The 16,101-nt window shown below is 39.2% G+C and overlaps 1 protein-coding gene across 4 annotated transcripts in view; it reads right to left on the bottom strand.

Moving 5' to 3' along the window:
- Positions 1-16,101, bottom strand: part of ANXA6 (annexin A6) — a 44,958-nt gene that overhangs the window by 16,538 nt on the left and 12,319 nt on the right. For all 4 annotated transcript variants that reach the window (XM_026686041.2, XM_026686049.2, XM_026686057.2 and 1 more), the window contains exons 4-15: positions 15,805-15,899; positions 14,260-14,373; positions 14,001-14,091; positions 12,651-12,730; positions 12,503-12,559; positions 11,515-11,608; positions 9,348-9,443; positions 8,630-8,688; positions 7,323-7,445; positions 6,934-6,992; positions 5,244-5,322; positions 4,161-4,242 (exon numbers count right to left, since the gene is read on the bottom strand). In XM_026686041.2, coding sequence (XP_026541826.1) covers positions 4,161-4,242; positions 5,244-5,322; positions 6,934-6,992; positions 7,323-7,445; positions 8,630-8,688; positions 9,348-9,443; positions 11,515-11,608; positions 12,503-12,559; positions 12,651-12,730; positions 14,001-14,091; positions 14,260-14,373; positions 15,805-15,899 — 1,029 coding nt within the window. The remainder of the gene's footprint in view (positions 1-4,160; positions 4,243-5,243; positions 5,323-6,933; positions 6,993-7,322; positions 7,446-8,629; positions 8,689-9,347; positions 9,444-11,514; positions 11,609-12,502; positions 12,560-12,650; positions 12,731-14,000; positions 14,092-14,259; positions 14,374-15,804; positions 15,900-16,101) is intronic.

Here is a 16,101-nt window from a genome sequence, read left to right as displayed (position 1 = left end):
CACATTCAACCATTTTTTTTTCCAGTTCAATAATATTTAATCTTGACTCTTGCACTTAGTCAGGGAAGTAACCCCAAGAAAGAACAAAAAGGAAACTGTCCACCACTGGGTTGAGAGAGAGCATATTCGCTCTTTGTTAAGATCAATTACTCAACTTACTGCCTATAGGATTTTTTTTAAAAAAAATCCTATTATTTTCTGATCCCTTACAAACTCACCATCCTTAGAGTTTTTTTTATCCCTATTACAACTGATTGAAGAAAAATCAAATCAGTGGATAAGCTCAATAACCGCAGCACTTTGCTTCTGGTTTCTGTGTGGAAAATTCCTGAATTATTCCTGTGGGGTATGATTTACTGCAGTTTGCTCAGATGGTTACCACATGGCCCTAAAGACTGTAACTTCATTCCCGTCTTAAAAATAGATTTGGGAGTGGCAAGGAGAAACACACTTAATTAGCTTGAGATGCAACTGCATATGAACTATTACCATTAATACAACTCAAACCCCAATCATGCTCATGCTATTCAATGCAAACCATGATCTCTAACTTGTCAAGTATTTTGCAAGCCCACATCTTACTGATTACAGTTGTTATAGAGCAGGAAGGAATGTGACTGTTGATGTTCTTTGCAATAGCTCCTTCCTTAGGAATAGCTTCCCGCCCCGCAAAGCATGGATGCCCCCTCCCCACCGGCCTTCTCTGAGGTAAAATGTGGCTTTTCCAGAAAGCTTTTGGGGAGTAATTATATGCAACAGGGTCACACCAAATAAATCTTAGTTCATTGATTTTACTACCTAATTTGAGAGGTTGTATTTTGGATTTTATTATTTTAATGAATAAAAATATAGCTTATTATTCTGTTTATTTTTTTAAAAGACCTGTAAGCCACCTGTTAAGTCTCAGGAAGTGAATAAGTCTCTTGTCAGGTTTCCAAGTATAAATCAATGAACCAATGCAATATGGTTTATGGCAGGGGTCTCCAACCTTGGCAACTTTGAGACTTGTGGACTTCAACTCCCAGAATTCCTCAGCAAGCTGGCTGAGGAATTCTGGGAGTTGAAGTCCACAAGTCTCAAAGTTGCCAAGGTTGGAGACCCCTGGTTTATGGTATTCTAACTGAATGCTGAGGGAATGTCTCTTACTTAGCAATATAGAAGCATAACAAATAGAAACATTCAGCTGTTTTTAGACATCACTCTGACTATATTCTTCATTTTCTTCCTACCACATTGAAGTTAAACAGAATGGCAAGAGCTACTGATAAGAGTATCAAGACTAGGCAATGGCTTGAGAGGCAATGGGTTCTCTATCCTGAACATTTTTCCTAATTATAATGAGCTTCTTGATACAACAGTGCGGTCTCCTGGGTCTTAAGAGGAAGCAGAATATCATTTGGTCACTGTCAGGATGCAAGGACTCTGCATTGATACGGTTTTTATGGAGCATTTGCTGCCTGGATGACTTGCAGATGGTGACCGATCACCAGAACCATTCTTCTCTTTCCAGAATCACAAAATCAGAAGAGTAACCACTTCTTCTTCCATGAATGAAGATTCAGGAATGTGACCTATATATCTCAAAATATCCTTTTTGTAAATCTAGTAACAAGGCCCCCTCCCAACATTTGTGGAGGTGTTGTTTTTTTTCCATTTTCTGCTTATTTAATTTTAAAATATTCCTTTTTGCATTATTACACAGTTGCACAGCCTTGTATCAAATGTGACTAAATGGCATAACAGACATAGTAACATACTTCACAACTGTGTATCATCTTCCTTAAAAACATAGGCAGTTGTGATGTGCAGCAAGTTCAGCACTGTACACTGCTGGCATTGCACTGGCTTCTCTCTCATGGCTGCCTAGGATTTAGTCAGATTATCAATCTCTCCAATCAGCTACATGAGGCAAATGGCCTGAGGGAGAACTATCAGCCACTGATACCCAACAAATGTTTTAGAGCAGGGGTGGGCAAACTTTTTGGCTCGGGGGCCGCATTGACTTTTAAAATTTGACAGACGGGCCGGGTCAGCACAAGATTTTTTGGGAATCGCCCCCCCCTTCCCCCCCTCTTCTCCTCCTTCCCCTCCCCTCGGAGGCCCCCTGAATCAGAAGTTGCTACCGCCGGCGCGGCTCTGCGCGGCTCCAGTCCCGCGTTGCCTCGGGAAGGGAAAGGCAAAAAGGAAGAGCCACGGCGGTGCTTTGCAACAGGAGCAGCGGCACCGGAGGCTCAGGCTCAGCGGCTCCTGGTTTTGCCTTTTCCTTCCCAAGGCAACGTGGGACTGGAGCTGCGCGGAGCTGCGCCGGCGGTAGCAACTCCTGACAGCCCCAGCCGGACACCTGAGCGGAGCCCGGGCGGAACTGCCTGTTGCTGCTGCCAGAGCACCGCCGGGTCGCCTCCTCCAAGCAGCCCGCCCACCCGCCGGGCTTCCCCTCTGCCGCGCAGCTTGGGGCCAGGCGTGAGCGCCCGCGAGTTAAAAGGAAGCCGAAAGATGCTGGGAAGTTGCTCGGGTGCTGGGAGCAGGCTTTTAAAGTGCCGCCCGAGCAAAGTTTAAGCAGCCCGCCCGCCTGCCGGGCGGAACCCTTCCCGCTCCTCGGCGGGAAGACGCTCCAGCCTGCAAACTTTGCCTTTGCAAAGTTTAAGCCTGGAAGCCCCGGAAACCCGAGCAACTTCCCAGCAACTTTCGGCTTCCTTTTAACTCGCAGGCGCTCACGCCTGGTGGAGGGGAAGCCCAGAGCCTCCTCCAAGCAGCCCGCCCGCCCGGGCTTCCCTCCGCCGCGCACGGCTTGGGGCCAGGCGCGGCGCCCGCGAGGAAAAAGGAAGCCGCAAGTTGCTGGGAAGTTGCTCGGGTTTCCGGGCTTCAGGCTTAAACTTTGCACAGGCAAAGTTTGCAGGCGGGAGCGTCTTCCCGCCAAGGAGCGGAAGGTTTCCGCCCGTGGGCGGACGGGCTGCTTGGAGGAGGCGACCCGGCGGCGCTCAGGGCCAGGCGCGCCCGCGAGAAAAAGGAAGCCGAAAGTTGCTGGGAAGTTGCTCGGGTGCTGGGAGCAGGCTTTTAAAGTGCCGCCCGAGCAAAGTTTAAGCAGCCCGCCCGCCCGCCGGGCGGAACCCTTCCCGCTCCTTGGCGGGAAGACGCTCCAGCCTGCAAACTTTGCCTTTGCAAAGTTTAAGCCTGGAAGCCCCGGAAAAAAAAGGATGATCAGCGGGGACTCACCTTTGGAGAGGTCACACTCGAAGGTGATTTCGAACTCCCAGCCGAGGCCTTTGCAAAGTTCTTTTCTTTCCTACCCCGAGAGCGCTCCGCACTGTTTTGCAGCTTTGGGGGCCACGCGGCACAGGGCAATACGCCACGCCCAGCTATTTTTTTTCAGGGGCGGGCCGGATTGGACAGACCAACGGGCCGGATGTGGCCCGCGGGCCGTAGTTTGCCCACCCCTGTTTTAGAGTGATGGTTCTCAACCTTTTCTTCATCACGAACCCGCCATGGTGGCACAGTGGTACGAATACAGTACTGCAGGCTACTTCTGCTGACTGCTGGCTACCAACAGTTCAAGTTTAACCAGGCTCAAGATTGACTCAGCCTTCCATCCTTCCAAGATCGGTTAAAATGAGGACCCAAATTATTGAGGGCAATATGTTGACTCGGTAAACCATTTAGAGAGGGCTGTAAAGCACTATGAAATGGTATATAAGTCTAAGTGCTATTGCTATTGCTATTGCGTACCTTTTGTGGCATGTACCATGACCACGGACCACCAAGACTTAACCCAAGATTTAAATAATGTCTTCGTGGACAACCTGTGACAACATCATAGTCCTCCAGAGGTCCGCGGACCACAGGTTTCAAACCACTGTTTTAGAGTGTTTTTAACATTGGGTATTGATTCTAGTAGAACAAAACCTAGCGGTGGAGTTCTACATGGCAAGGTTGAGATGCAGGTTACATCGTTCACTGAATGTGACTGGAAACGGGGAATGGATTTAGAAAATTACCTACACTTTAAAATCATTCAGCCAAAAAAGCCTGCCTTAGGAAGAAATCAGGCCAAGAAATAATGCTTCTTATCCGGAAAACCTACAAATGTTACTACTTTACCACCAAATAAAAAGAAGAGTAATTGTTTCTTGCTCTGCATCAGGGCATTACAAAGAGTCACTTACCAAATCCCTTCATGGCTTTCCTGAGCACTTTTGCATCATCATCAGCATTGAAATTTGCAGCTGGACTAATGGTTCCTTTCAGCTGTAGAAAAGTTAAGAGTGGTTTAAATTAAAATTATGTATTTTAATAGGGGAAAGGCGTAGAAAGGGGGCCAAGCAGAAGGGCTTCCAAATAAGGCAACTCCATCTATCTCCTAACTATTGCTATTTTATTTAAAACAAAGAAAATATAATAAAACAATTGGAGAACAACTGGATAAATTCCATGCTCATGCATCTCCCAAAGTCAGCATGTGGAGGGCATCTTTCAGCGATATTTCAAATTCGCAGTGCCTATTTCTGATTTACATCAGCAATGTTCTAGACATTAATTCAAAAAGACGTGGTTTCTTTAGGACTGACTCTCCAACCGTTTTACATGCAAAAAGCCTAGGATGAATTCACAGAGCCCATTCCAGTGATTACATAGAGTAATCTAATCATTGTGTGTTTCCTTGTACTGGGCAGTACAAGTCATGATAGAAGAACAGTCTGAGAAAGGAGGAGGTTTACTTGGTAAAATAATCCACTAATAAGGGGCATTGTGAATTCACCCTTTAAAAACAATAAGTGAAATGTTTAGTAAGTTGACTAGCTCACACAGAAAAACAAGCCAAGGAAGAAAACCCCTCTATTGCTAATCTGATTTTATAACAGAAGCTATGGATTGTTTTCTTAACATAGCTCTACGGATCCATATTGCAGATGCATTTATGAAGCTGCAGTGATTCTCCTGGGTGTGTATGGGCACTTCCATTGAACTGTTTTTTAGTGTTATCGTCAGATAGCCTATTGTTGGGGAATAACCAATATCCTCAAATGTTAATTCTTAACAATACAGAAAACTAAGGAAGGGGAAAATAATTTTTCTAACTATGAATGCATATTAGTTAAAGTGGCATGTTTAGAAAATGTTAGAAAGGGAGAATTGTTGAGTAGGCAAGATATCCAAGAGGTCTAGAGCGTTAGCAGCGGATAGAGTGAAGCAGTTGTAGTTTTGAGCCAGCAAGCCACAGGTAGGGGAAGGGAAGGCTGGCTTCTAACCTCCAATTTGGCCACTGCACTAAGTTCCCACATCTGATAGGCCACCTGCGCAGCTTCAGGGAAGAACTCACCTGCAGCACTGGAAGGGGAGGGATGGAAAGATACAAGGTGGGTGACATTTGCAGAGACACAGTAAAATGTGAAGATGCAAATCCAGTGCAAATTAGCTGGTGCCAGTCACACTGTCCCATCCACCCCCTCCCACCTAAATGTCCAAACAACATCTATTCATCTACCCGCCCATCTATCCATCTACCCGCCCATCTATCCATCCATCCATCCATCCATCCATCCATCCATCCATCCTTTTCTGTAATAACTTGGTACATTTTCATAAGAGGCATGGTAGAAAGAAGGCTAGTTGATGTGTTTGCCTAAGAATTTTTCCTAAGAAAAAGGTGAGGGTCTTTTTTTCTTTCTTTTTGCAAAAGGCAGCTGCAGTCCTTCTTAATCCGCACTAAGATCATAGGGAAATTATTAAAAGCCTATGTTAGCCCAACTCTAAAACCTTAATTAGGTCTAATCTTGATTGAGCCCAATCTTTTGCTTTTGAATAAAAAGGAAACATCAATATAGCGTTGGGCTTTGAATGAAAAGGTGGGAAAACAATTAATGAAGGTACCCTTTATACCAAATGTAGCCTGTAAGGCTACTTCTTCAATTGAATACTTTATTTCAATGCCATTTGAGAATTGCAAAAAATAGTACATGAATAGGGTAGTGCAAGTGATTCTAAGATCTCTTTAAAATAAAATGCTATTCCTTCCACTCTTCTCTGCATTGATTTCCATGTAAAAGATATATCTGTAGTCCTCATGCTTAGTAAATCATTGATCATTCAATATTGGTCAGCACTAATGTTGACATATGCAATTTGCCCAAGCTATCCTCCCATCCATTCTTCTACTTTCTAGGTGTCCCAACTACACTACTTAATATTTGTAGCTATCACAACTGTGGTGAGAGTTAATATTTAATGTATCTGAAATGCAATAGGTTAGTGAAGGCTGGTCCAAAATGTACATCAAATCTATAAAATCTCACAGGTTCAACTACTGAATTTGGGCAGTAGCAGTATATACCCACACACTGGATCAAGTTCTGATATGCATTTATAGAGAAAGAGAGAGGAAGCTGAACCTGCTTAGATCTAGTTTATGGAGGCTTAATCATGGAAAAGGATAATAATCAGTTCTTTGCTGATCAGAGCATTTCAAAACACATAGCAATATGCTCCTACTGCATTTTGTGGCTGAGACATTATGATTAAAAACACATTACAATATGACTGATTATGTGCCATCAAGACTGTGTCAACTCTTAGTGAACACATAGATTTCTCCCATAATTATAATATGAATATTAGGAGTATTTTAAAAGGCTCGAAGTCCTTCTAAGCAGACAAACACATATTTAGCTTATCAACAAAAATTGAGGTGAAGGGCCTGCTGTTCAAGGATAATTCAACTGACCATCTTCAGATGAAAAACCTCACTTCTAGAAAAACTACTGAAATTTTGGGAGAAGGTATTTGCTATGATAGAAACTAGCCCTGCAAGGGGAAAAAAAAATATTCCACTTGGGAAATAACATTATTAGAGGTACAGGCCCCAAAGAAGTTTCAGCAACTGAGGGCCATTTAAAAAGCATTCCTCCCCCATAAGAAACCATGCTTCAGAATTGGACTTACTCATCATCTCCCCCGCACAGTTTCAGTAGTGCTTTTTTGTAATCACCTGATGTGTCACTCTGTAAAAGGGAGAGAGGAAAACTCAGCTCTTCACAATTATAACCAAAGTGCAAATCATCCTTAAGATGGAAGCTATATTACCTAAATGGCATGTCACGAAAACTAACCTAAGCTCTCACAAAACAAATTTAACCCAATCATCTCTCTTTAAGGTTGCCTGAATCATTCTGTGTTGATGATCTCTTCCAAGCATAACATGAAGAATGAGATACCAGATACCTTCAGGAGTACTAGATCCCTTCTTAGTAATATTCAGTGCGTTATAAAAGCAAACAAAAAGCTATGATAAATTTTGCACAACTTCTGCAGTGCAAATATACAGTATTTACCTCAATCATATGATGCAAAGATTTTTCATACTTAGTCCGGAATATTTCCCGAATATCCAACATATCAATCTCACTCCGTGACACCATGATGCGAATCAGCGTGTTATCCCTTGTTCCCAAGCCCTAGAATGAATCATTTAAGGTCACAAAGATCCCAAAGGAACATGGGATGTTCAAAAGTTTTAATGAGTACAGTTGTTTATAGAAGATGCTGGAATCCAATATGAGAGGCTATTCCCAATCGTCACATGCATCTCAAAAAAACCTTCAAAGGCTTTTTCTTCTTTCTACATGCGACCTGTATAATAGTTCGTCTATCAGCAGAATTCATTATTTTTCAAAATGTCAGATATAATATGAAGAGCACATGCTATCTGTGCCTCATAACTGTAGAAGAGTCAGAGTTTTTTCAGTCATGGAAAAATTTATAGACAAAATACTGCTGGAATATTTTGAATAGTATTCATAACCTATAAACCCAACTGAAAGGAATGGATTTGCAATAGTTTTATTAGCAGAAGAATACAGTTATTAACTATAATAGTAGTAACTGATTAATATTCTGTCAATATTCTTTAACCTTTATTTTATGATAAATTGATTATATTTTATTCTTTATTAATTGCATATGTTATTCTGAATACATTCCTCTAAATATGGCTTCTTAATACTATTTGCTAAAGTCAATTTTTGGCTAAGAAATTTTTTAAAACCCTATATTAGAAATATGAATTATGTTAAAACACATTTTCTTAATTTTCTTGTTCTCTGACCTTCTTTTTTAAAACATCAAACATTTATCTGTATCACTCTTTGTACGAATGCTGATTACACATTATGCCTATAATGAATTGTGACTGGTGAAAGCTAAAGCAAGTTACTTCTTGTTGCAATAACATTTATGATACAAACTTGGCTGTTTAAATAGACTTAATTTATTCAGTAACTCCAAACCCGTTTTCAAAAACATGTGGTGGCATAATATCCTGTGCACAGTTAGAATCTGTATAGTTGAGCTGACACTGATTCAAAGCACACTTGTTAAAGGCTAGCATCTCATTTTTATGAACTATCATAGTAAAAGGTCACAGGGTATAATTATTAAAATTGGCTAAGTGTTCATTCCTTGGAATTGAATAGGTGGAAATGGATTTAAATTTCCACTCAATGTTTTAATCTTGATACTAGAAAAGTCCAAACAGTTAAAATCTAGAGATGTCAGCAGTGGTACTTCTAATGTTCAGAAGATACAGTACATATAGTAGGAGACGAAAGCTATTCTCTAGAATACCTGGAGTGGTACTCACCTTCATTGCTTTGAACAATCTTTCAGCAAAATACTCAGCTGTACTCCTGATATTTTTCACTGTGGAGAGGGCATTGAGAGAGTTTTTTAGGTCAAAAATGCATTTTCTGAAGCTCCTCAAAAGCTACCATCTGGCATCATAAATGATAAAAAAAATGCTGTTCAATCTTGCACTGTAATGCACTCCTGAGTAGAGTTACAGGCAGCCATTCCCTCCTCTTGGACACCAAATCACATTATTTACAACATGATTTCCATATGCTCAACTCACAAAGAAAATGCTCATATCTCAGATGTTACTGCCAAGTTTTATTCTGAACAACCCACATTTCTCTCTGCACATACAACTACTACCCTTAACCATGAATGGTGTAATTATTAGCAATCAGAGAAAGACATGCCCCCCTCTCTCCTTATTTCTATCTCAAAAAAATTGTATGAATTTTCTAGATGTTTGGAAATCATCTACATCTTTTTAATAGAAGTTAGTTACAGGCATTCTGTATCTACCTCATCTTAATCAAAGTTGTTTAACCCTGAAGAAGAATTGAGGAAAGCGCCTCTTGATATATACATATAGTGTTTTCAAAGTATGGAACCTGGTGTTTTGAGGCTTGTACTTGTTTTACATGCATGCCCAGATTTAATTTGGCTTTTGAAGTCCCTTCATCCCTGCTTTTGTTCTTCAAAAATACTTTAAAATATAGGATCTAGCTCACCTACAGCCAGCATCAATTTTTCAAAGTCCCCAGATAGTTCTCCTCGGATGCTCATCTCAATGGATTTTCCCGAAATCTTCTGATACTCATTAAAGACTGAAAAAAATGGGAGACAGATATTCAGACTCTCTCATACACACATATGCATTTGGCTCATTGATATATCTAAAGTATCTTCAGCTGAATTCCAAATGACACCTGTCTTACAGTATATAGAGCTACCTCATTATCACAATGTACAGTAACTTGAATGGAATACTTAACATTACAGCCATTTCATAGTGTTTAAAACTGGGATTAGCAGCATCATGCATCCATTACTACTAGAGGAAGCCCTGTAACTATAATTATATGTAACAGAATTTTGAAAAACAAACCAAGACTTAGGAGATAGCAAAGTCTAGAAATATCTCTATGTCATCGTCTGGGATCTCAGGAGATTTTGGACATGTTTTACATTTTAAAAGTCTTAAAATATCTTTAGTTTGGCTATTTTTTTTAAATGTGTTAGCATCCAAAACTCTAAATGAACTCATGAAACGGTAGCTACTTCCTTTGCCAACCCAATGTGAAAACAAAAGCAGTAAATGGCCAATTAACTTTGATGCATCCTGCAACGCCATTGTTCTATTTATTTTTATTTGTTTCAGAAAATTAATAACCTTTACAACCACCGATCTCTAGCTATGTAATAAAATGAGGTGGAAATGTTCTGCAATAGAAAATACTTCAGCGAATATATTGGTCCATGAGGTTTTTTTTTATGTTTTAAAAATGCCAAAGAGCAAGCTAAATTTATAAGCACAACAATTCATAATCTTTAAAAAAACATTTTAGACTTTCACTTTTCTCTTCTTAGATTCAAGTTTTCTGGTAAAGACAAGTTGTATTATGCTACTAATATGTAAATGATGCAAGGATAGAGAATCTGACTCATCTAACATACCCTAAACATTTTAAAACATTCTACAAATGTTAGTTTTGTTTTAGGAAACATTTGAATCATGCACAATATTTCAATTTAACTATTTTTGGCAATACAATAGAAAAACTCATATATTTATATAGCAGAGATTATGAAACAATATATTCCTCAATTTACATCAATGAAATAACTGCAATTAAAATATTTCCCAAAGAACCTTCAACATTGCGGTTATACGTGGCTGTTTATTAATAGCTGTTTTATTTCAATCTTGGTTAACTATTTTTTTTCAGAAGGACATCATTCTTTTGCAGCAAAAAGAATACAGAGTTTAAGATACTTTAAACACTAATGCTTACTTATGCCTTCAAACGTATCTTTTTTAACAAACATTACTCCATAAAGTGTTCTTAGCTTTGACAGTACTAAAATATCATAAGGGTCACTTATTGCGTTAATAATTAACTTTGTTTTTTAGTTTATTGAAAAATTAAGTTAAACTATTATTTGTTTCATAAAAGGCTTTGAATAAAATGCAATACTGAGTTTAGAAATAATGCTAAACTATCATCAATAGCTTACAACCAGAATGGTAGTTCATATAATATGCTAAATAAAAAAATAAAGAAACCACCAATTGCTTAGCATAATAAGTAAACCCAGCCAAATACTAAATAGAAGAAGATTCCGCATTTAAAAAAAAAAACAGGAACCAGAATAGTTTCATCATAAAGCAATTTCCTACAGGGCAAGGTAAAACAAAGAAATGATTAACAAGCAACAAGCAAATAAGCAGTAAGAATCAGTTCCTTTTGCATTACCTTTTCACATTTATGGAAGAAGAATAAGAATCATGGATCTGTATTTTGGTGACAAAGATATTCAAATACAATATCACAGATCAGATTCTGATGCAACTGAAAGCTACTCTCAGCAGTCCATGTTGCCTAGTGATAAGATTCAAAGAATGATCTTAATGTAAGTTCCTTCCTTCCTTCCTTCCTTCCTTCCTTCCTTCCTTCCTTCCTTCCTTCCTTCCTTCCTTACCTACCTACCTACCTACCTACCTACCTACCTACCTATCAACCTACCTACCCACTACTCATCACTTATGCATCACTATCATACTAGGAAAACACATGATGCCTTACTGAAAGAGATCACATGTTGCGAAAAATTTTCTGAGATTCTTGAGATTCAAATTGTTTTTATTATTTCTTGTACAACAATGTTCCAGCTCACCTAGCCGAAGGTGTTGCTTGCTTCGGTTTCCAAGAATGTAGACAAATTGGGCCTCATCTGTGCCCCATTTCTGCTCTCCAGCTTCTAACAAGTCCTTTTTGAAAACATAAGTACACAGGACAATTTGAAAAAGGAAACAACTACTGTTACCATCAACATTTTCTAAGCATCTTATCTGGAAGCGCTAAACCAGCATAAAATAATGATCCATATAATTTGAATTAGCATTACTGAATTCTCAAAACTGATATGTAATATTGATCTGATAGCTCAATAAAAATTAAGACTTTATGTTAACATTTACTAGACAATTTTTAACTAATCATTTTCTCTCAAGGCAACGTACCTATATTATATAGTTATTGTGAGGAAAATTGGAGAAAGGATTGTTATGCATGCCACTTTCAATTCCTGATGAAAAAGTACTATATAAATATAATAACTAAATATGTAACAAAACAATATATCAAATGTATAGCAGATTGTCAGAGCCTCAGGAATATATCTACAGATCAATCTAAATTCTGGGGCTATAAAGTCCAATAAGAATATCTCCTTGAATTTAGTATTCAATTAAGAATTTCTGAAGTCCTATTCTTTATCCTTTTACATTGACAAACTATAAATATTATCTACATCAAAAGAATAATGGCTTAGGAAACCAATCAGAGCTAGGCTGCCAAAAATTTGACCAATACAGTATTAGGAGTTTGTTTATTGATGGAGATAATATAAACAAGCATTTATCAGATCTATTCTCATTTACACTAAAATGGGTGTTTCTGAGTATTAAGTTTTTATTACTACAGAGGGCCATACACTGTTGAATTGGCAGAGAAAGAGTATGTCAGAACTTACAACAATTATCTACACAGGACTTAGAACACCCTCTAGAATATGCTTTCTTTTCTAGGTCTAGATTTGTTCTTTGAAAAAAGATCAAATTCTTCCTTTGTTGAATCATCACTTAGGCAGTACCATCACTTACGTTGGCATCTTGTTCCACTAAATCTTCACTCACAACATCATCTTCTTCTCTGTTTCCCTATAGAAAAAAACAACAATGCATCAGTTCTATTAGTATGCTAAATAAAGGATGTAATAAACGCTAAAAAAGAGCATAAAGACCAACACACCTGAAGCAGTACAATGACCATCTTCTTGAAGTGTCCTGAGGTATCTGCTATGACATCTTCCTCCAAATCCCTTTCATATGCTAAAAAAAACCCATACAAAACAAATCTTGCTGTTTTCCTCATCTGATACACAAATGCATTGTATGTTAACACAGCCAAAAACAAAACTGAGCAAGCATTCATAAATGCATTCCATCCACAAGCTAACAGCACAAGGACAAAAGCAATATAACAAGATAATTACATAAACTGAACAAAAAGCTGAAAGGACACTTTGTTCATCATCACTGAGGTAAAGCTGAAACTTGTTATTTGTAAACTATTCCAGGATATTCAGGATAAAATATCCATTAGAGCAGGGATGTCAAACTCCAGGTCCACGGGCTGAAACCGGCCTGCGGAGTGCTTAGATCCCCCCCTCCCCCCGTTTTAGTTGCCAGAGTGCTGCAGGAGGCCGTCCTTGATTCAAATGGTTATAAAAGGGAGGGAAGGTAAAATATTTTACCTTTCAGGCTTGCAGGATTCTGCTACTATAATTTATGTCCGTGATGGCGAACCTATGGCATGCGTGCCACGAGTGGCACACAGAGCCAGTTGTGCTGGCACGTGAGCCGCAAGCATACTTATCTCAGTGCACTTGCGTGGGCCTCAGGCCAAATTATAGGCCCATTTCATCACTTCCTGTAATACCGGAAGTGATGAAACAGGCCTATAATTCAACCTGAAAAGCCGAAAAAGGCCTCAAACCAGCCGAAAAATCAGCTGTGAGGCGCAGTGCAGGTAAGGGAGTGGGGGGGGCTGCACGCACATGCACAAGGGACATAGGGAGGGCGCGCATTCTGGGTGCTGGCAAGCAAGTGCCCACACCCTGGTGAGTGCACAATTTTTGCCACAGGAGTCCCAAAAGGTTAGCCACCGCTGGCCTATGTCAATAATGTATAGTTCTAGTCATCCTACAGAGTCGGTTTCTTGATCTGTTTTCTCTCTCATAGGGTAATCAAGTAAATCAAGTAAGTATTAAAAAAAACAAAATCACACAAATGTATGCCTCTCTATTTTTATAAGTGTATAAAACCATGTGTGCGGAGGTGCAGTCCCATGCCACCATGGCCATGCCCACCCCACACACACCCCACACACACCACCCCTGGCCCTCCAAGGTCAAGCACAACCCTGATGCGGCCTTCAATGAAATTGAGTTTGACACCCCTGCATTAGAGACAGAAAGAAGACCCCTTCATTTTAGTGATAATCTCTCCAGCATGATCCTGTCAATCTTATTGCAACCTGAACAGCCGTGGATTAAGAGTAGCTGAAACCAACTCAATACAAAGATCTTGCAGTAATCACCATCTTTGTAAGCCTCGACCAGAGCATGAATCTGTTGATTGGTCCGAGATGCCAGAATCTCAATCAAGCTCTTCTCATCAGTCCCAATCCCCTAGGAATAAAGAACACAACTTATCTGTATCAGCCACAATGTGTCGTTACTTAAAAAGATGAAAAAATAAATGCTCCCCAAAACAAAAAAAGTACTTTAAAAGTAAAAAGACCAATATTCTCATGAGCTCCAGAAATAATGACAACCATAATCAAATTCTTTCTTTACCTTTAGGGCATCTTTGATTTCCTTGGCATCAAAGTACTCCAAGGGCCTCATTAGACCCACAATCAGTCGTTCAAATTTTCCAGTCAATTCATACTTCAAGTCTGCAATCAGATCCTAATAAAAAGGAAGACAAGGTAAGGAATAAAAAACAAACCACAATTTGCTTTGCTGTTTGTTAGAAGACCAAACTGAGCAAAGCAAATTGTTTTGTTTTGTTTTTGTTAGAAGACCCAAGTGGTGTGGTGGCCTAGAGGTGGGGCTCTCACCTCACAATCAGGAGGCTGTGAGTTCAACCCTAGGTAGAGGCAGATATTTCTCTCTGTGGGCACACTGAGAATATATCTGCTGAACAAAACCTGCATTGGTGACAGGAAGGTCATCCACCATTAAAACACTCTGCTAGCACCATTCAGTTGCCCAGACTCCACCCCACAAGATGAGTTTGTTAGAAGACCATTCATCGTAAAAAAGTATAAAGTCTTAGGATCGTTAAAAACTGAATTCAACACTGGAAGCAGAAACAAATATACTTAATTTTGTTAAAATATTAATTAGAATCTCCCTAGCGGAAAGCAAAAAAACAAATGTTTTTTTAATTTAAAATCTAATCTGCATGAGTACCACTGTTAAGGACAAACTTATTATTACACAACATGTGAAAGAACTGTTATGAGATTTAAATGTCATAAAACGATCAACAATTTCTTACACTAGTAATTCATTAGTTGTGGCTGCCACAACTCTTCCCATTCCCCTTAAATTTTGTGAATGTTTGCATCTCTTGGAAGACATGTATTGCAAAGGGAAATAGACCCCACTTGATCTCCTGAATTCCAGAGACTCAAAGAGGTGGTGGCTAAAAGTAAGAAATTTTTACATTACAAACTGTTTCTATTCTATTTGTGCAACTTATGTGCTTGGGGCACTCACTTATCATGACCTATTAGGACCTATTTACTCTTATACCTCAACAAGAAAGGGTCATATAGGTAGATGTATGTATATATTGTACAATAGATTGGAAAGATGGGAGGGGTATCTGCCTTGGAGTATGGGAGCAGCTGCCAGAGTAAAATATATGCTCACCACTGGCAATTTTGCATCATGATTAACAGATCCTAAAATTCTGTTTTAAGTATATCCTTGGTTCCTTAGTTGAAAGAAGTAAAAACTCAGTCTGATTCCTGGCATATCATGACTGTGGAATAAAACCTTAAGAATCAGATGTATGTAATGTAGAGTAGGGATGGGAAAAGATAGCCCATTTATGAATTGTAAACCTTTTCCTGAGCTCATACTGGCTCAGGAATTCAGGGAGTTGAAGTCCACAAGTAATAAAGGGGCCATCATTCCCCATCTCTGATGTAGAGAAGTAATGTAATGAAGTGTATCCATGTCTATAACATCAGATAAAATTCCTCTCATATATGGAAGAGATCAAGATATCTGGAGGAATGGAAGTCAGCCATTCACAATCCAGTATTCAAATATGAAATTACAACCCTTGTATAAGATTCTAGTTTTCCTGTCCATTCTGAGACTGACCTTTCCATAGAGAGCCTTATACACTTGGCAGATCTCGATTCTTTGTTTATTGCTCCTGGATATTATGAGATCTAGTATAGCTTCTTTATCACTGCCTGCAGGAAGAAAAAAGCTTCAGTCATTTTAAGATAACACGGTCTTAAAACTGACAGCAAAGTTATATAACATGTATTAGAATCGCCTTTGAAAAAATCTGGTTAACAGTCCCATTTCTGGTTTGAATTGAAACTGAGAAAACAGGAAGCACATTGACAGCCATGATTAGCTGGAAGAGTAAAATACATTCTACTCCAGTCC

This window comes from Notechis scutatus, chromosome 2 (genome assembly GCF_049901735.1).
Source record: "Notechis scutatus isolate UNSWTSFEM ecotype Mainland chromosome 2, rNotScu1.2, whole genome shotgun sequence".
Taxonomy (NCBI): domain Eukaryota; kingdom Metazoa; phylum Chordata; class Lepidosauria; order Squamata; family Elapidae; genus Notechis; species Notechis scutatus.
This window is presented reverse-complemented; position numbering and strand designations above follow the sequence as displayed.